Here is a 19,289-nt window from a genome sequence, read left to right as displayed (position 1 = left end):
CTCCCCCCCTCCATTTCCTTCCTCCCCTCCCCCACCAACAGCGCATCCGGGAGGGGTGGGGGTGGGGGTGGGGGAGGGACACGACGCCCATTTAAAAAAAAAAAAAAAATATGGCGGGGTGCCGCGACCGAATCTTACGGGCGTTGGAAGAACTTTCGGAGTCGGAGCTGCGCCGGTTGAAGGCGACGTTGAACCGGTTGCCGGTAGCGGCGGGTTACGACACCATCCCCCGCGGGAGGATGGAGGGCGGCGACGCCATCGACCTCACCGATTTGGTCATCGGCCATTACCGGGAAGGGTACGGCGCGAGGGTGACGGCCGAGGCGCTGCGGAGGATCCAACGGCGGGATTTGGCGGATGGATTGGTGGGGGGTGACGGTGACGGTGACGGTGAGGTGGCTGTGACGGGGTGGGGGGGTGAGGGGGGTGGGGGTTGGGTTGTGCCGAGGGTCGTGGTGAGGGTTGGGGGTACCGAGGGTTGTGGTGAAGGTTGGGTCGTGGTGAAGGTTGGGTTGTGCCAAGGGTTGGGTTGTGCCAAGGGTTGGTGGTACCAAGGGTTGGGTTGTGGTGAGGGTTGGGTTGTGCCGATGGTTGGGTTGTGCCGATGGTTGGTGGTACCAAGGGTTGAGTTGTGAAGGTTGGGTCATGGCGAAGGTTGGGTTGTGCTGAGGGTTGGTGGGACCAAGGGTTGGGTTGTGCCGATGGTTGGGGCGTGGTGAGGGTTGGGGGTACCGAGGGTTGGGTTGTGGTGAAGGTTGGGTTGTGCCGATGGTTGGTGGTACCAAGGGTTGAGTTGTGGTGAAGGTTGGGTCATGGTGAAGGGTGGGGGTACCAAGGGTTGGGTTGTGCTGAGGGTTGGTGGTACCAAGGGTTGGTGGTACCAAGGGTTGGGTTGTGCCGAGGGTCGTGCTGATGGTTGGGTTGTGGTGAAGGTTGGGTCGTGCCGAGGGTTGGTGGTACCAAGGGTTGGGTTGTGGTGAAGGTTGGGTTGTGCCAAGGGTTGGGTTGTGCCGAGGGTTGGTGGTACCAAGGGTTGGGTTGTGCCGAGGGTCGTGCTGATGGTTGGGTTGTGGTGAAGGTTGGGTCGTGCCGAGGGTTGGTGGTACCGAGGGTTGGGGTACAACCGGTCATGCCGATGGTTGTGCCGATGGTTGTGCCAACACCGCACCCCCCCCCCCTTTACAGCCCCGCGCTCCTCCCGCGCCCTCGACGACCTCGGCGATGACCTCGGCGATGACCTCAGCGACGACCTCGGCGCCCTGCCGCCGGCCGAACGCTTCGTGGCTCGTCACCGCCTTGCCCTGATCCAACGCGTCCGCGCCGTGCCCACCATCTTGGACCGATTGGAGGCCGCCGGGGTGTTGACCGCCGAGCAGGTGGCCGTGGTGGTCGCCGGCCCCACCTTGCAGGACCAGATGAGGCGGCTCTTGGCCACCGCCCCGGCTTGGGGACGGCGAGGTCACCGGTTGTTCCTACAGGCCATGCGTTGCCTGCACCCCTACCTGATGGAGGACCTGGAGGCAGGGGAGGGTGAGACCTCCCCCAAAAGGGACTAAACTGGGGGGGGGAAAGGCAAAAATTGGGGGTGTTGCTCCATCACCCCCACCCCTTGACCCCCAATTTGTCCTTCCCCCTCCCCCAAATCCCTATAGGGTCACTCGACCGTTCCCCCCAAAACGCTTTGGGATCTGTTGACCTTTGAAGGCCCTCAAAAAACCTCCTGGAGGCCCTCAAGAAGACATGGAGGACCTCCAGATGCTTCTGAAGGTCCTCAAAAAGCTTCTGGAGGCCCTCAAAAAGCTTCTGAAGGCCCTCAAGAAGACATGGAGGACCTCCAGATGCTTCTGAAGGCCCTCAAAAAGCTTCTGAAGGCCCTCAAGAAGACATGGAGGACCTCCAGATGCTTCTGAAGGCCCTCAAAAAGCTTCTGAAGGCCCTCAAGAAGACATGGAGGACCTCCAGATGCTTCTGAAGGCCCTCAAAAAGCTTCTGAAGGCCCTCAAAAAGAAAAAAATATGAAGAAAAATCGATTTTCTTGTTATTTTGGAGGTTTTTGATGAATTAAAAATGATCTCAAGCTCTCACCAAGGCTTTGATTGGCTGCTCTATGGTGGCCTTGGGTAAGAGGTGAAGGTCATGACCAAGCCACCATCAAACCCAAGGTGATGGAGACTCCAAGACCACGAAGACATGGAGAAGAGACCTCAGAAGACCCTACAAAAACAAAGCTCTTGAGAAAAGAGCTGCCGGTGGGTGGCTCCTGCCACCTGGACACCAGAAAAAAAAAAACCCATCTCAGATCCCACCACCCCCACCCCCCCCCAAAACTGAGGTTCCTCAGACACCCCCACCCCCACCATCCCCCCCCCCCCCCCCCAAATTTGGGTTCCTCAAACCCTGAGGCTCCACCAGAGCTTCTGCTCCACCAAACTGTGAGCTCAAGGGACCTTGGGGACACCCAGGAGACACCCAAGGGGCCACCCAAGGGACCCTCAGGGACCCCTAAGAATCCCAGGGACCCCCAGGGCACCTCAGGGACCCCCATGGCACCCCAGGGGACCACCCAAGGGACCTCCAGGACCCCCACGGGACCCCAGGGACCCCCAAGGGACCACCCAAGGGACACCGAGGACACCCATGGGACCCCTGAGGAGATCCAAGGGAGATGTGGGGACCTCGGGGACACCCACGGGACCTCAGGGGTTCACAGGGACACGCAAGGGACCTCAGGGACACCCACGGGACCCATGGAGACCTCTGAGAGCACCCAAGGGACCCCTGAGGACACCCACGGGACCACTCAAAGGTCCCTCAGGGACCCCAGGAGACCTCAGGGACACCCAAGAGACCCCAGGGGACACCCAAGACCACCCAAGGGACCTCCAGGACCACCCAAGGGACCCCAGGAACCCCCAAGGGACCACCTGAGGGACCTCAGGGACACCCATGGGACCCCTGAAGAGATCCAAGGGAGACGTGGGGACCTTGGGGACACCCACGGGACCCCTGAGGATCACAGGGAGACCCACGGGACCCCTAAGAACACCCAAAGAACCTTGAGGACACCCAAGGCACCACCCAAAGGTCCCTCAGGAACCCCCAGGAGATCCCAGGAGACCTCGGGGACCCCCATGGGACCCCAGAAGACCTCGGGGACACCCAAGGGACCCCTAAGAACACCCAAAAAACCTTGAGGCCACCCAAGGCACCACCCAAAGGTCCCTCAGGAACCCCCAGGAGATCTCAGGAGACCTCGGGGACCCCCATGGGACCCCAGAAGACCTCGGGGACACCCAAGGGACCCATGGAGACCTCAAGACCACCCAAGGGACCTCAAAGACCACCCAAGGGACCTGAAGACCACCCAAGGGACCTCAAGGCCCCTGTGGGTCTGGGTGGGGCCCCCACCCCCTCCCCCGCGGTGCCCCAGAGGTGGGGTGGGGTGGGGGGAGGGGCTGGACCTTGCCGGGTCCACCAAGGACACGCGGGGGTCACCCAAGCGTCCCACGGGGCGGGGGGGGGGGATGGGCGGGACACGTGGGGTGGGGGATGGGGGGGGTGGGGTTGGTATTTAGGGGGGTGCCGTGGGGCGGCGGAGATTTGGGGGGGGTGGGGGTTGGGGAGAAGAAGCGGGGGGCGGGTGGGGGGGGGGAGGGGGATGGAGAGGCCGACGGCCGCGAACCCCTGGGACGTGGGGGTCATCGGGGGGTACTTCCTCCTCATCCTCGCCGTGGGGCTCTGGGTAGGGGCACCCCCACCTCCCCCTGCCCCCCACCCCCCGCACCCCAAAACCCCAACTCCCCACTCCCCCCCCCGAGACCCCAATTAACTCCCCCCGCACCCCAAATCTGCCCCCGGACCCCCAATTCACACCCCACCCCCCCCCGAACCCTCAGCTGCACCCCCGGAGCCCTAAACCCCCCCTCCCGGACCCAAATTACCCACCCCCGGACCCCCCAAAAACCCCCCGGACCCCCCAAAACCCCCCGGACCCCAATTAACCCCCCCGGACCCCAATTAACACCCTGAACCCCCAAAACCCCCTCCCGGACCCCACTTACCCCCCCGGACCCCCAAATACCCCCGTGGACCCCCCAAAAAAACCCCGGGCCCCCATTAACCCCCCCCGGGACCCCCAAATCCCCCCCGGACCCCCAAATACCCCTCTGAACCCCCAAATCCCCCCCCGGACCCCCAATTAACCCCCCTGAGACCCCCAAATCCCCCCCCGGACCCCCAATTAACCCCCCTGAGACCCCCAAATCCCCCCCCGGACCCCACTTACCCCCGTGGACCCCCCCAAAAAAACCCCGGACCCCCCCATTAACCCCCCCTGAGACCCCAATTAACCCCCCGGACCCCCAAATGCCCCCCCGGACCCCCCCAAAAAAACCCTGGACCCCCCCATTAACCCCCCCCGGACCCCAATTAACCCCCCTGAACCCCCAAATCCCCCCCGGACCCCCAAATACCCCCCTGAACCCCCAAATCCCCCCCCGGACCCCTAAACCCCCCCCGGACCCCAAATACGCCCGTGGACCCCCCAAAAAAATCCCGGACCCCCCATTAACCCCCCCTGAGACCCCAATTAACCCCCTGAACCCCAATTAACCCCCCCTGGGCCCCCCAAAACCCCCCCGGACCCCCCATTAACCCCCCCCGGACCCCAAATCCCCCCCCGGCCCCCCCCAAACCCCCCCCGGACCCCGAATTCACCCCCCCGGACCCCCCAAAACCCCCTCGGACCCCCCACCCCCCCCGACCCCCAAATCCCCCCCCCCAGGACACCCCAACCCCCCCATTTCACGCCCCTCCCCCCCCCCCGTTGTTTTTTTGACCCTTTGACCCCGGGGGGGGGAGGGGTAAATCATTACCCACAATGCCCCGGGGGGGCTGGTAATGGGGGGCAGGAGGTTAATGAGTGACTGGGAGCACTGGGAGCACTGGGGGCCCCGTACTGGGAGCACTGGGAGCACTGGGGACCCCATGCTGGGAGCACTGGGAGCACTGGGGGCCTTTATACTGGGAGCACGGGGGACCCCATACTGGGAGCACTGGGAGCACTGGGGGCCCTGTACTGGGAGCACTGGGAGCATGGGTGGCCCTTATACTGGGAGTACTGGTGCCCCGTACTGGGAGCACTGGGGACCCCATACTGGGAGCACTGGGAGCACTGGGAGCACTGGGAGCCCTGTACTGGGAGCACAGGGGACCCCATACTGGGAGCACTGGGAGCACTGGTGGCCCTGTACTGGGAGCACTGGGAGTACTGGGGACCCCATACTGGGAGCACTGGGAGCACTGGGGGCCCTGTACTGGGAGCACTGGGGACCCCATACTGGGAGCACTGGGAGCACTGGGGGCCCCGTACTGGGAGTACTGGTGGCCTCTAACTGGGAGCACTGGGAGCACTGGGGACCCCATACTGGGAGCAGTGGTTGCCCTTATACTGGGAGCACTGGTGGCCTCTAACTGGGAGCACTGGGAGCACTGGGGACCCCATACTGGGAGCACTGGGAGCATGGGTGGCCCTTATACTGGGAGTACTGGTGGCCCCGTACTGGGAGCACTGGGGATCCCATACTGGGAGCACTGGGAGCACTGGTGTGTCCATACTGGGACACCTGGTGTCCTTGTACTGGTCCCACTGGTGTCGTACTGGTCCATATTGGTGCCATACTGGTCCGTACTGGTCCGTACTGGTGCCATACTGGTCCCATACTGGTCCCATACTTGTCCACGCTGGCGCCATACTGGTGCCGTACTGGTCCATATTGGTGCCGTACTGGTCCGTACTGGTCCGTACTGGTCTATACTGGTCCATACTGGTCTATACTGGTCTGTACTGGTCCATACTGGTCCGTACTGGTCCGTACTGGTCCATACTGGTGCCATACTGGTGCCATACTTGTCCACGCTGGCGCCATACTGGTGCCGTACTGGTCCATATTGGTGCCGTACTGGTCCGTACTGGTCCGTACTGGTCCATACTGGTCTATACTGGTCTGTACTGGTCCATACTGGTCCATACTGGTCCGTACTGGTGCCCGCAGTCCCTGCGCCGCGGCAGCCGCAGCACCATCAGCGGGTACTTCCTGGCCGGGAGGAGCATGGCCTGGGCACCAGTGAGTCGCTCGTACTGGGAGCACTGGGAGCACTGGGGGGGCACCAGTCGGTCATACTGGGAGCACTGGGAGCACTGGGATTACTGGGGGGGGCACCAGTCGGTCATACTGGGAGCACTGGGGGGGGGGGGGGAATGGGGGGGCACCACTCATACTGGGGGGGTCAGTGAGTCATACTGGGAGCACTGGGAGCACTGGGGGGGGTACTGGGGGGCACTGGGGGGGGGGCAGTGAGTCATACTGGGAGCACTGGGAGCACTGGGGGGGGGCAGTGAGTCATACTGGGAGCACTGGGGGGGGTACTGGGGGGCACTGGGGGGGCACCAGTGTGTCATACTGGGAGCACTGGGAGCACTGGGTGGTGCTGGGGCACACGGTGACCCCGTGGTGCCCCCCCGCCCCCCCTTGCACCCCCAAATCCCCCCCTGCCCCCCCCACCCCCCAATTTCCCCTGTCCCCCCCCGTCCCCAACCCCCCCCGCCCCTCCCTGCCCCCATCCCCCCCAATCCTGTCCCCCCCCGCCCCCCTGCCCCCCCAATGCCCCCCAATCCCCCCTGCCCCCAATCCTGTCCCCCCCCATTCCCCCCTGTCCCCCCCAACCCCCCCATTCCCCCAATCCCCCCCCGTCCCCCCCAATCCTGTCCCTCCCCAACCCCCCCCTGCACCCCCAATGCCCCCCAATCCCCCAATGCCCCCCCGCCCCCCATTCCCCCATCCCCCCCCTGCCCCCCCAACCCCCCCAATCCCCCCCTGTCCCCCCCCAACCCCCCTGCCCCCCCTGTCCCCCCCAACCCCCCCAATGCCCCCAATCCCCCCCCGTCCCCCCCCATTCCCCAATCCCCCCCCCATTCCCCCCCAAACCCCCCACCCCCCAATCCCCCCCTGTCCCCCCACCCCCCCCCAATCCCCATCCCCCCCAATCCCCCCCCAATCCCCCCCCGCCCCCCAGGTGGGCGCCTCCCTGCTGAGCAGCAACCTGGGCTCCGGGCACTTCGTGGGGCTGGCGGGGACGGGGGCGGCCGGGGGCATCGCGGTGGGGGGCTTCGAGTGGAGCGTGAGCAGCGCGCGGGGGGGCCGTGCGGCGGGGGGGGAGCATATGGGGGGGGGGAGCCTATGGGGGGGGATGGAACCTATAGAACATATGGGGGGGGATGGAACATATGGGGGGGTATAGAACATATAGAGCCTGGGGGGGGGGAGCCTATGGGGGGGTATAGAACCTATAGAACATATGGGGGGGGGTATAGAGCATATGGGGGGGTATAGAACATATAGAGCATATGGGGGGGGTATAGAGCATATGGGGGGGGGATGGAGCCTATGGGGGGGTATAGAGCCTATGGGGGGGGGTATAGAGCATATGGGGGGGTATAGAGCCTATGGGGGGGGTATAGAGCATATGGGGGGGTATAGAGCCCTATGGGGGGGGGTATAGAGCATATGGGGGGGTATAGAACATATAGAGCCCTATGGGGGGGGTATAGAGCATATGGGGGGGGGTATAGAGCCTGGGGGGGGGTATAGAGCCCTATGGGGGGGTATAGAACATATAGAGCATATGGGGGGGGTATAGAGCCTATGGGGGGGGGGATGGAGCCTATGGGGGGGGTATAGAACATATAGAGCCTGTGGGGGGGTATAGATGGGGGGGGATGACAGAGCCTATAGAGCCCTATGGGGGGGGGTATAGAGCCTATGGGTGGGGGTATAGAGCCTATAGAGCCTATGGGGGGGGGATGGAGCCTATAGAGCCTGGGGGGGGTATAGAGCCTATGGGGGGATATAGAGCCTATAGAGCCTGGGGAGGGGACAGAGCCTATAGAGCCTATGGGGGGGGGATGGAGCCTATAGAGCCCTATGGGGGGGGTATAGAGCCTATGGGGGGATATAGAGCCTATAGAGCCCTATGGGGGGGGGGACAGAGCCTATAGAGCCCTATGGGGGGGACAGACAGAGCCTATAGAGCCCTATGGGGGGGTATAGAGCCTATGGGGGGGGGGACAGAGCCTATAGAGCCCTATGGGGGGGACAGACAGAGCCTATAGAGCCCTATGGGGGGGTATAGAGCCTATGGGGGGGGGACAGAGCCTATAGAGCCCTATGGGGGCATAGAGCCCTGGGGGGGGGACAGAGCCTATGGGGGGTATAGGGCATATAGGGCCCTGGGGGGGAGATAGAGCCCATATTGACCTATGGGGGGGGTATAGAGCCTATAGAGCCCGGGGGGGGGAGGGTATAGAGCCCATATGGACCTATGGCGGGGGGGCATAGAGCCTATAGAGCCCTATGGGGGGTGTAGGGCCCCTACTGACCTATAGGGGGGTATAGAGCCTATAGAGCCCATACTGCCCTGTGGGGGGGGCTATCTCCTATGGCCCCCTATAGCCCTTCATAACCCCCTATAGCCCATATAGAACCTATAGCCCCCCATAACCCCTATAGCCCCTTCTACACCCCCCCCAACTCCCTACACCCCCCCATAACCCCCTATAGCCACTATAGCCCTCTATAGCACCCCTACACCCCCCATAACCCCTATAGACCCCTACGGCCCCCAGAACCCCCTGTAGCCCCCCCAGTTGTCCCCCCCACAGCCCCCCCCTACAGCCCCTATAGATCCCTATAGCCTCCCAAACCTCCTATACATCCCTGTACCCCCCTGTAACCCCCCATAGCCCCTATATCCCCCATAGCCACCTATAGCCCCCCCAGTCCCCCCTCTATCCCCTATATACCCCATAGCCCCCCTATAGTCCCTATAGCCCCTATATCCCCTATAGCCACCTATATCCCCCATAGCCCCCCCATAGCCCCCCTATAGCCCCCCTATAGCCCCTATATCCCCCATACCCCCCCATAGCCCTCCTATAGCCCCCCTATAGCCCCTATATCCCCTATATCCCCCTACACCTCCTCAGAGCCCCCCTGTATCCCCCCTATATCCCCTATATATCCTATATCCCCCTATATCCCCTATAGCCCCTGTATCCCCCATAGCCCCCCCATAGCCCCCCTATAGCCCCTATACCTCCCCATAACCCCCCTATATCCCCCATAGCCCCCCATAGCCCCCCGTATCCCCTACAGCCCCCATGACCCAAATTAACCCCCAGGACCCCTAATAACCCCCACCTGGCCCCGCCCCTTCCCCATAACCCCGCCCCCTTCCCCATAACCCCGCCCCCTTCCCCATAACCCCGACCCCGCCCCTTCCCCATAACCCCACCCCCTTCCCCATAACCCCGCCCCTAACCCCGCCCCTTTCCCCTAACCCCGCCCCTTTCCCCATAACCCCGCCCCTGACCCCGCCCCTTTCCCCATAACCCCGCCCCTTTCCCCATAACCCCGCCCCTGACCCCGCCCCTTTCCCCTAACCCCGCCCCTTTCCCCATAACCCCGCCCCTGACCCCGCCCCTTTCCCCTGACCCCGCCCCCTTTCCCCTGACCCCGCCCCTCTCCCTGGCCCCGCCCCCAGGGCATGTTCATCGTCCTGCTGCTGGGCTGGGTCTTTGTGCCCGTTTACCTGCGGGCGGGGGTGAGCGGGGGCGGGGCTGGGGGGGCGGGGCTTGGGGGGCGGGGCTATGGGGGTTATGGGGGGGTTATGGGGGGGGGTCCCCAAATTCCTGGGTCCTTTCGGGGGGGGGGTCCCCAAATTTCTGGGTCCTTTTGGGGGGGGTTATGGGGGGATGGGGGGGTGTCCCCAAACTCCTGGGTCCTTTTGGGGGGGTTATGGGGGGTGGGTGGGGGTCCCCAAATTTCTGGGTCCTTTTGGGGGGGGTTATGGGGGGATGGGGGGGGTCCCCCCAAATTCCTGGGTCCTTTTGGGGGGGGTTATGGGGGGGTGTCCCCAAACTCCTGGGTCCCCTTTGGAGGGGGGGTTATGGGGGGATGGGGGGGTCCCCAAATTCCTGGGTCCTTTTGGGGGGGGGGGGGGGGGGGGTCCCCAAACTCCTGGGTCCCCTTTGGAGGGGGGGTTATGGGGGGGTGGGGTCCCCAAATTCCTGGGTCCTTTTGGGGGGGGTTATGGGGGGTAGGGGGGGGGTCCCCCGGCTCTCTGGGTCCCTTTGGGGGTGAGGGGGGGTGGGGGGGGGGGTCCCCCAAACCTCTGGGGTGCCTTTAGAGGGGGGAGTCGGGGGGGGGTGGGGACCTCCTGGGTCCCTTTGGGGGGGCGTTGGGGGTCCAATGGGGGGGGGTGGGGTCCCCTTAAACGCCGGGGTCCCTTTGGGGGTAGGGCAAGGGGTGGGGGGGGCCCCCCCAAACTTCAAGATCCTTTTTGAGGGCGGGGGGGTGTTGGAAGGGGTGTGGGGGAGTCCCCAAAACTCCTGGGTCCCTTTTGGGGGGGGGGGGGGTTGGGGTTCATGGGGGTGGGGTCCGCGGGGGGGGTTTGGGGTCCGTGGGGGGGGGGGTCCCCCCAATTTCCCACACCCCCCCCAGGTGGCGACGATGCCCGAGTACCTGGGGAAGCGTTTTGGGGGGGGCCGCATCCGGCTGTACCTGGCGCTGCTCTCGCTGGGGCTCTACATCAGCACCAAGATCTCGGTACGGGGGGGTTTGGGGGGGCTATGGGGGGTTTGGGGGGGCTGGGGGGTATGGGGGGTGTGTGGGGGCTATAGGGGATGGGGGGATGGGGGGGCTATAGGGGGTATGGGGGGGTTAAAGGGGGATCTATAGGGTCTGGGGGTCCTTGGGGGGGGTCTCAGGGGGTCCCTATGGGGTCTGGGGGTCCCTGTGGGTCTGGGGGTCCCTAGGGGGTTGGGGGGTCCCTACGGGGTCGGGGGGTCCCTATGGGGACTGAGGGATTCTTATGGGGTTTGGGGGTCCCTATAGGTTCTGGGGGTCCCTATAGACATGGAGGGGTCCCTATGGGTCTGTGGGTCCCTGTGGGTCTGGGGGGGTCCCTATGGGTCTGTGGGTCCCTATAGGATCTGTGGGTCCCTATGGGTCCATGGGTCCCTATGGGTCTGTGGGTCCCTGTGGGTCCGTGGGTCCCTGTAGGATCTGGGGGTCCCTGTGGGTCTGTGGGTCCCTGTGGGTCTGGGGGTCCCTATGGGTCCATGGGTCCCTGTGGGTCCGTGGGTCCCTGTGGGTCTGGGGGTCCCTGTGGGTCTGGGGGTCCCTATGGGTCCGTGGGTCCCTGCGGGTCTGTGGGTCCCTGTGGGTCTGGGGGTCCCTGTGGGTCTGGGGGTCCCTATAGGATCTGTGGGTCCCTATGGGTCCGTGGGTCCCTGCGGGTCCGTGGGTCCCTGTGGGTCTGTGGGTCCCTGTGGGTCCGTGGGTCCCTGTAGGATCTGTGGGTCCCTGTGGGTCCGTGGGTCCCTGTAGGATCTGTGGGTCCCTATGGGTCCGTGGGTCCCTGCGGGTCCGTGGGTCCCTGTAGGATCTGTGGGTCCCTGTGGGTCTGGGGGTCCCTGTAGGATCTGTGGGTCCCTGCGGGTCCGTGGGTCCCCACGTGCCCCCCGTGCGCCCCCCCGCAGGTGGACATGTACTCGGGTGCCATCTTCATCCAGGAGGCCCTGGGCTGGGACCTCTACGCCGCCGTGGGGGCTCTGCTGGCCGTCACCGCGCTCTACACCGTCACCGGTGGGGGGCCTGGGGGCGGGGCCTGGGAGGGGCGGGGCCTGAGGGGCGTGGGCGGGGCCTGAGGGGGTGTGGTCTGAAGGGGGCGTGTCCTGACGCGGGGGGGGCGTGTCCCGCAGGGGGGCTGGCGGCGCTGATGTACGCGGATCTGGTGCAGACCCTCGTCATCATCGGGGGGGCCTCCGTGCTGGCCGGCTACGGTGGGACTGGGAGCACTGGGAGGGGACTGGGAGGGGATTGAGGGGCACTGGGAGGGGACTGGGAGCACTGGGAGGGGACTGGGAGGGGAGTGAGGGGCACTGGGAGGGGACTGGGAACACTGGGAGGCACTGGGAAGGGATTGAGGGGCACTGGGAGGGGGTTAGGAGGGGACTGGGAGCACTGGGAGGGGACTGGGAGCACTGGGAGGCACTGGGAAGGGATTGAGGGGCACTGGGAGGGGGTTAGGAGGGGACTGGGAGCACTGGGAGGGGACTGGGAGCACTGGGAAGGGACTGGGAGGGACTGGGAAGTGATTGAGGGGCACTGGGAGGGGACTGGGAAGCAGTGGAAGGCAGCACTGTAAGGCCATACTGGTCTATACTGGTCCATACCGGTGCTAGACCTTGTGGGGGAGCACTGGGGGAGGCACTGGGTTATACTGGGAGCACTGGGAGGAGGCAGCAGGAGCCCTGGGAAGGCACGCTGTGCCTCCCCCCCTACCCCGTACTAGTCTGTACTGGTCTGTACTGGTCTTTACTGGTCCATACCGGGCCTCCCGCAGCGCTGGGCGCTGTGGGGGGCTACGAGGGGCTGGTGGAGCGTTACCCCCTGGCGCTGCCCCCCAACCTGACGGGTCCCTGCGGGCGCCCCCGCCCCGACGCCTTCCACCTCCTGCGGCACCCCAGTACCGGGGACCTGCCCTGGCCTGGCCTCCTCCTGGGACTGGGAATTATCTCCTCCTGGTACTGGTGTACCGACCAGGTGGGACTGGGAGGCACTGGAAAGGGACTGGGAGGGGATTGAGGGATGGTGGGAGGCACTGGGAAGTGCTGGGATGGGACTGGGAGGCACTGGGAGGGGATTGAGGGATGGTGGGAGGCACTGGGAAGTGCTGGGATGGGACTGGGAGGCACTGGGAGGGGATTGGGAGGTTTTGGAAGGGGACTGCGGGATGCTGGGAGGCACTGGGAGGGGATTGGGAGGCACTGGGAGGAGATTGAGAGATGCTGGGAGGCACTGGGAAGGGACTGGGGAGCACTGGGAGGGGACTAGGAGGTGCTGGGAGGGATTTGGGGGCACTGGGAGGGGACCGGAGGGCACTGGGAGGCACTGGGGTGTAACTGCGAGGCACCAGGGCAGCACTGGGAGCACTGGGAGCACTGGTGTGGCGCACTGGGAGCAAATGGGGGGGTCTCTGCTCCCCCGGTTGCCATGTCCCCCCCCCCAGGTGATCGTGCAGCGATGCTTGGCCGGCCGCTCCCTGACCCACGTCCGTGCCGGCTGCGTCCTCTGCGGCTACCTCAAAGTGCTGCCCATGTTCATCATGGTGCTGCCCGGCATGGCCGCCCGCGTCCTCTTCCCGGGTCAGCCCCAGCCCCCGCCCCACCCCCTGACCTGCCCGACATGGCCGCCCAACGTAGCTACTCAATATGGCCGCTCAACGTGGCCACCCAAAGTGGCTACCCAATGTGGCTACTCAACATGGCCACTCAACATGGCTGCCCGACATGGCTGCCCAACATGGCTACTCAACATAGCCACCCAAAGTGGCCACCCAACATCACTGCCCAACATGGCTACTCAACGTGGCCACCCAAAGTGGCCACCCAACGTGGCTACTCAACATGGCCGCCCAATGTGGCCACCCAACATGGCTGCCCAACATGGCTCCTCAACATGGCCACCCAAAGTGGCCACCCAACATCACTGCCCAACATGGCTACTCAACATGGCCACCCAAAGTGGCCACCCAAAGTGGCTACTCAACATGGCCACTCAATACAGCCGCCCAACGTAGCTACTCAATATGGCCGCCCAACGTGGCCACCCAACATCACTGCCCAACATGGCTACTCAACATGGCCACCCAAAGTGGCCACCCAACGTGGCTACTCAACATGGCCGCCCAATGTGGCCACCCAACATGGCTGCCCAACATGGCTCCTCAACATGGCCACCCAAAGTGGCCACCCAACATCACTGCCCAACATGGCTACTCAACATGGCCACCCAAAGTGGCCACCCAACGTGGCTACTCAACATGGCCACTCAATACGGCCGCCCAACATGGCCACCCAACGTGGCCACCCGACGTGGCCACTCAATACAGCCGCCCAACGTAGCTACTCAATATGGCCGCCCAACGTGGCCACCCAACATCACTGCCCAACATGGCCACTCAACGTGGCCGCCCAACGTGGCCGCCCAACGTGGCTACTCAATGCGGCCGCCCAACGTGGCCGCTCAACATGGCCGCTGCCTCTTCTTCCCCAGTGCCGCCCATTTGATCCCATAATTGACCCCCTTGGCCAACCCACGGCCCAACGTGGCCACCCAACATGGCCGCCAGGGCCTCTTCCCCCAAGTGCCCCCTCAGCCACCCCATAATCCCCCATAATGCCCCCCCTATATCCCATAATCCCCCTCTAACGCCCCCCTATATCCCATAATCCCCCTCACGCCCCTCTGTATCCCACAATCCCCCAGAATTCCCTACAACGCCCCCTTACATCCCAGAATCCCCCTGTATCACCCCCTATATCCCATAATCCCCTTCTAATGCCCCCTTATATCCCATAATCCCCCACGATCCCCCCAACACCCCCCATATCCCACAATCCCCCCCCATTGCCCCCTTATATCCCACAATCCCCCTCTCTCACCCTCCCCCATATCCCACAACTCCCCCCCCATTGCCTCCTTATATCCCACAATCCCCCGCGGCTGACGGCACACTGCCCCCTAGAGGTGGTGGGCTGCGCTGACCCCCAGGGCTGTCGTCGGGCCTGCGGGACCCCCTGGGGCTGCTCCAACGTGGCCTACCCCCGGCTGGTGCTGGGCCTGCTGCCGCCCGGTACGGCCTGGGGGGTAATTAGGGGTAATTAAGGGTAATTAGGGGTAATTAGGGTGTTATTAGGGGCAATTAGGGTTAATTAGGGGTAATTAGGGCGTTATTAGGGGGATTAATGCGGTTGGGCTGCTCCAACGGGGCCTACCCCGGGCTGGTGCTGGGCCTGCTGCCACCCGGTACGGCCTGGGGGAAATGGGGGGTAATTAGGGGTAATTAAGGGTAATTAGGGGTAATTAAGGGTAATTAAGGGTAATTAGGGTGTTATTAGGGGTAATTAGGGCGTTATTAGGGGGATTAATGCGGTTGGGCTGCTCCAACAGGGCCTACCCCGGGCTGGTGCTGGGCCTGCTGCCACCCGGTACGGCCTGGGGGAAATGGGGGGTAATTAGGGGTAATTAAGGGTAATTAGGGGTAATTAGGGTGTTATTAGGGGCAATTAGGGTTAATTAGGGGTAATTAGGGTGTTATTAGGGGGATTAATGCGGTTGGGCTGCTCCAATGGGGCCTACCCCTGGCTGGTGCTGGGCCTGCTGCCACCCGGTATGGCCTGGGGGGTAATTAGGGGTAATTAAGGCTAATTAGGGGTAATTAGGGTGTTATTAGGGGTAATTAGGGTTAATTAGGGGTAATTAGGGTGTTATTAGGGGGATTAATGCGGTTGGGCTGCTCCAACGGGGCCTACCCCCGGCTGGTGCTGGGCCTGCTGCTGCCTGGTACAGCCTGGGGGGTAATTAGGGGTAATTAAGGGTAATTAGGGGTAATTAAGGGTAATTAGGGTGTTATTAGGGGGATTAATGCGGTTGGGCTGCTCCAACGGGGCCTACCCCAGGCTGGTGCTGGGCCTGCTGCCACCCGGTACGGCCTGGGGGAAATGGGGGGTAATTAGGGGTAATTAAGGCTAATTAGGGGTAATTAGGGGTAATTAGGGTGTTATTAGGAGCTATTAGGGGGCTCTTAGGGCTACTAGGGGCTATTAGGGCACTATTAATGGCAATTAGCTGGTTATTAGAGCTATTAGAACGCCATTAGGAGCTATTAGGGTACTATCAATGGCTATTAGCTGGTTCTTAGGGCTATTAGAACGTCATTAGGAGCCATTAGGGGGCTATTAGCTGGTTATTAGGGCTATTAGAACGTCATTAGGAGCCATTAGGGGGCTATTAAGTGGTTCTTAGGGCTATTAGAACGTCATTAGGAGCCATTAGGGGGCTATTAGCTGGTTATTAGGGCTATTAGAACGTCATTAGGAGCCATTAGGGGGCTATTAGCTGGTTATTAGGGCTATTAGAACGCCATTAGGAGGCTATTAGGCCACTATTAACCACCAGCAGGGAGCTGTTAGCGGGTCGCTGGGCTCTGGGGGTGCCTGAGGGGGGGTCCCCCAGCCCGACACCCCCCCCCCGTGTCCCCAGGCCTGCGTGGGCTGATGCTGGCGGCGGTGCTGGCCGCCCTCATGTCCTCCCTGGCCTCCATCTTCGCCAGCGCCGGGGCCCTCTTCACCCTCGACGTCTACCAGCGCCTGCGGCCCCGCGCCGGGCCCCGGCACCTCCTCATTGCTGGCAGGTGGGGGGGGGCACCCCAATGTCTGGGGGGGGGCACCCCGATGTTTGGGGGGGGGAGGGGGAACCCTGGAATTTGGGAGTTCAGGTCAACCCAGTCAATGGAGGTTGGGGGGGGGGGGTCTTGGGGGACACAGAGGGGGTCAAGGTCAGAAGGGACCTTGGGGTCTGGGGGGGCTGAAGTCAAGCAGGTCAATGGGGGGGGTGACCTAGGGGTCAAGGTCAGAGGTCACCCAGGTGTTGGGGGAGGGAGGGGGGGCACCCAGTTGTCTGGGAGTTCAGGTCAACCCAGTCAATGGGGGGGATTGGGGGGGGTCTTGGGGGGACACAGAGGGGTCAAGGTCAGAGGGGACCCCGGGGTCCTGGGGGGGGGCCTGAAGTCAAGCAGGTCGGGGGGGGACACGACCCAGGGGTCAAGGTCAAAGGTCACCCAGGTGTTGGGGGGGGGGCACCCAGTTGTCCGGGAGTTCAGGTCAACCCAGTCAATGGGGGGACTGGGGGGGGTCTTGGGGGGACACAGAGGGGACTTGGGGTCTGGAGGGGGCAGGTGTCAAGGGGTGACCCAGGGGTCAAGGTCAGAGGTCACCCAGGTGTCTTGGGGGGGGGGGGGGGACGACCCAGTTATCCAGGAGCTCAGGTCAACCCAGTCAATGGCAAGGGGGTGTCAAGGACTTTGGGGGGGGGGGTCCCAGAGCTCAAGGTCAGAGATGCCCCCGGCATCACTGGCGGGGGGGGGGGACGACACACGACGGGACGGGGGGACACCCCCAGGGGTGCCGCAAAGGTCAGAGGTCAGAGTCTCCGGCAGGCTGTGGGTCGGGGCGATGGTGGGGCTGAGCCTGGCCTGGCTGCCGGTGGTGGAGGCGGCGCGGGGGGGGCAGCTTTTCGACTACATCCAGGCCGTGGCCAGTTACCTGGCCCCCCCCGTGGCCGCCGTCTTCTTCCTCGCCATCTTCGTCCCCCGCGTCAACGAGCCCGTGAGTGACCCGAAGGGGTGGGAAAAGGGGGGGGGGGGGGGGGGCAGCACCCCGAATCCAAGGGGCTGACTCCTCTCCCCCCTCCCCCCCCACCCTAGGGTGCTTTTTGGGGGCTGCTGGGGGGGTTGGGGTTAGGCCTGGCCCGCTTGATCCCCGAATTCGCCCTGGGGACGGGGACGTGCGGGTCGCCGGGGCGCTGCCCCCCCCTCGTTTGCGGCCTTCATTACCTCCACTTCGCCGTCCTCCTCTTCCTCGTTACCGGCCTCCTCGTCGTCGGCGTCTCGTTCTGCTACCCGCCCATCCCCCGCCAGCATGTGAGTTCTCATGGGGCGGGGGGGGGAGACAGACCCCAAAAAAGATTTTGGGGGGGGTGTGTGTGTGGGGGGGGGTTACACCCCGACGTCCGCCTGTCCGCAGCTCCACCGGTTGGTGTTCAGTCTGCGCAACAGCCAGGAGCCGCGGGTTGACCTTGACCTTCGGCCACCCAAGGGTGGGGACGGAGGGGTCCGGCTGCAGGGTAAGGGGTGGGGGGGGCACCCAGGGGGTGGGGGGGGCACCAAGGGTTTGGGGGGGGCACCCAGGGGTCCGGGGGGGGGGCACCCAGGGGTCTGGGTGGGGGGCACTAAGGAGTCTGGGGGGGCACCCAGGGTTTGGGGGGGGCACCCAGGGGGTGGAGGGGGCACCCAGGGTTTGGGGGGGGTGGAAGGGGCACCAAGGGGGTGGAGGGGGGCACCCAGGGGTCCAGGGGGGGCACCCAGGGGTCTGGGGGGGGCACCCAAGGGTCAGGGGGGGCACCCAGGGGTCCAGGCTGAGCTCTCCCCCCCCCCCCAGATGTGGAGGCGGAGCCAGGCGGCCAAGGGGCGGAGCCATCGGAGCAGGGGGCGGGGCCAGCAGACCAGGGGGCGGAGCCACCCGGGCCAGGGGGCGTGGCCGAGCCCCCAGCCCCGCCCCCCAAGGAGGGGGTGTGGAGCCGCGTGGTCGACGTCAACGCCCTGATCCTGATGGCCGTCGCCGTCTTCCTCTGGGGGTACTTCGCCTGACCCCCCCAAAATCCCCCCAAATTCCCCAAAATCCCCCCCAAATTCCCCCCAAATCCCCCAAATCCTCCAAAATTCCCAAATTCCCCAAAATCCCCCCAAATTCCCCAAAATCCCCCCAAATCCCCCAAATCCTCCAAAATTCCCAAATTCCCCAAAATCCCCCCAAATTCCCCAAAATCCCCCCCAAATTCCCCAAATTCCCCCCAAATCCCCCCAAATCCTCCAAAATTCCCAAATTCCCCAAAATCCCCCCAAATTCCCCAAAATCCTCCAAAATTCCCCCCAAATTCCCCAAAATTCCCCCCAAATTCCCCAAAATTCCCCCAAATCCTCCAAATCCCCCAAAAATCCTCCCAAATCCCCCAAAATTCCCCCAAATCCCCCCAAAATTCCCCCAACTCCTCCAAAATTCCCAAATCCCCCACCCCCCCCCAAATTCCCCCAAATCCTCCCAAATCCTCCAAAATTCCCCCAAATCCCCCCAAATTCCCCCAAATCCTCTAAAATTCCCCCAAATCCTGCCAAATTCCCCAAAATTCCCCCAAATCCTCCAAAATTCCCCCAAATCCCCCCAAATTCATCAAAATCCCCCCAAAATTCCCCCAAATCCCCAAAATCCCCCCCAAACCCTCCAAAATTCCCCCCAAAAGGAGCCCCCCCCCCCAAATGACATCACAACGCCCCAAAATAACCCCAACCCGGGGCTAAAATGGCCCGAAACGGGCCCCAAAGCCCCCGAATGACATCGAAACGCACCAAAAAAAAGCAAAAGCGGCACAAAATGAGCCTAAAATGGCCCCAAATGATGTCACAACACCCCAAAATGACCTAAAATGGCCCAAAATGAGCCCCAAGCCCCCAAATGACATCACAACGCACCAAAAAAAGCCAAAATCAGCCCAAAATGAGCCCAAAATGGCCCCGAATGAGCTCAAATGATGTCACGATGCCGCAAAATG

General features: G+C 63.5%; 2 protein-coding genes and 2 long non-coding RNA genes across 16 annotated transcripts; 3 read left to right on the top strand and 1 right to left on the bottom strand.

Annotated features, from left to right (window-relative positions):
* The first annotated feature begins 66 nt into the window (after positions 1-66).
* On the top strand, positions 67-1,766 carry LOC129199023 (apoptosis-associated speck-like protein containing a CARD). 2 transcript variants are annotated; one of them, XM_054808740.1, is made up of 3 exons: positions 67-390; positions 1,186-1,530; positions 1,653-1,766. In XM_054808740.1, exons 1-3 carry the CDS (start codon positions 111-113, stop codon positions 1,700-1,702), a joined length of 675 nt encoding a protein of 224 aa, XP_054664715.1. In that variant the 5' UTR covers positions 67-110; the 3' UTR covers positions 1,703-1,766. The 2 variants fall into 2 exon arrangements, with proteins under 2 accessions (XP_054664715.1, XP_054664716.1); XM_054808741.1 differs by having other exon boundaries at positions 72-384.
* Positions 460-1,191, top strand: LOC129199032 (uncharacterized). 2 transcript variants are annotated; one of them, XR_008574568.1, is made up of 4 exons: positions 460-573; positions 638-771; positions 854-949; positions 1,079-1,191. It is a non-coding gene; the product is annotated as an uncharacterized LOC129199032 (long non-coding RNA). The 2 variants fall into 2 exon arrangements; XR_008574567.1 differs by lacking the exon at positions 638-771 and having other exon boundaries at positions 475-623; positions 805-949.
* LOC129199031 (uncharacterized) lies at positions 1,638-7,219 on the bottom strand. 4 transcript variants are annotated; one of them, XR_008574565.1, is made up of 4 exons: positions 7,102-7,219; positions 5,585-6,208; positions 2,086-2,214; positions 1,638-1,761 (listed from the first exon to the last, which is right to left on the bottom strand). It is a non-coding gene; the product is annotated as an uncharacterized LOC129199031 (long non-coding RNA). The 4 variants fall into 4 exon arrangements; XR_008574563.1 differs by having other exon boundaries at positions 5,617-6,208; XR_008574566.1 differs by having other exon boundaries at positions 5,625-6,208.
* LOC129198997 (sodium/glucose cotransporter 2-like) lies at positions 3,644-18,361 on the top strand. Of its 8 annotated transcripts, none has more exons than XM_054808695.1 (15): positions 3,644-3,742; positions 6,054-6,125; positions 7,075-7,179; positions 9,601-9,660; positions 10,560-10,664; positions 11,600-11,705; positions 11,822-11,902; positions 12,466-12,665; positions 13,132-13,267; positions 14,650-14,757; positions 16,167-16,317; positions 17,122-17,290; positions 17,389-17,604; positions 17,708-17,807; positions 18,122-18,361. In XM_054808695.1, the coding sequence occupies exons 1-15, from the start codon at positions 3,659-3,661 to the stop codon at positions 18,328-18,330; spliced, it is 1,902 nt and encodes a 633-aa protein (XP_054664670.1). In that variant the 5' UTR covers positions 3,644-3,658; the 3' UTR covers positions 18,331-18,361. The 8 variants fall into 8 exon arrangements, with proteins under 8 accessions (XP_054664670.1, XP_054664669.1, XP_054664671.1 ...); XM_054808694.1 differs by having other exon boundaries at positions 17,110-17,290; XM_054808696.1 differs by lacking the exon at positions 7,075-7,179 and having other exon boundaries at positions 17,110-17,290.
* The last annotated feature ends 928 nt before the right edge of the window (positions 18,362-19,289 follow it).

The sequence above is a fragment of the Grus americana genome, chromosome 39 (genome assembly GCF_028858705.1).
Source record: "Grus americana isolate bGruAme1 chromosome 39, bGruAme1.mat, whole genome shotgun sequence".
Taxonomy (NCBI): Eukaryota; Metazoa; Chordata; class Aves; order Gruiformes; family Gruidae; genus Grus; species Grus americana.
Note: the sequence above shows the minus strand (reverse complement) of the source record. Positions and strands in the feature narration are given on the sequence as shown.

Excerpts from the sequence above, each read along its gene's own strand:
- LOC129199023 (XM_054808740.1), top strand. The coding sequence starts at position 111 with ATGGCGGGGTGCCGCGACCGAATCTTACGGGCGTTGGAAGAACTTTCG. Across the intron at positions 391-1,185 it reads GGGTGACGGTGACGGTGACG|CCCCGCGCTCCTCCCGCGCC; the intron begins GTGAGGTGGCTG and ends CCCCCTTTACAG. Across the intron at positions 1,531-1,652 it reads GGACCTGGAGGCAGGGGAGG|GGTCACTCGACCGTTCCCCC; the intron begins GTGAGACCTCCC and ends AAATCCCTATAG.
- LOC129198997 (XM_054808694.1), top strand. The coding sequence starts at position 3,659 with ATGGAGAGGCCGACGGCCGCGAACCCCTGGGACGTGGGGGTCATCGGG. Across the intron at positions 7,180-9,600 it reads TGGGGGGCTTCGAGTGGAGC|GGCATGTTCATCGTCCTGCT; the intron begins GTGAGCAGCGCG and ends CCCCGCCCCCAG. Across the intron at positions 17,605-17,707 it reads CGCCCATCCCCCGCCAGCAT|CTCCACCGGTTGGTGTTCAG; the intron begins GTGAGTTCTCAT and ends GCCTGTCCGCAG.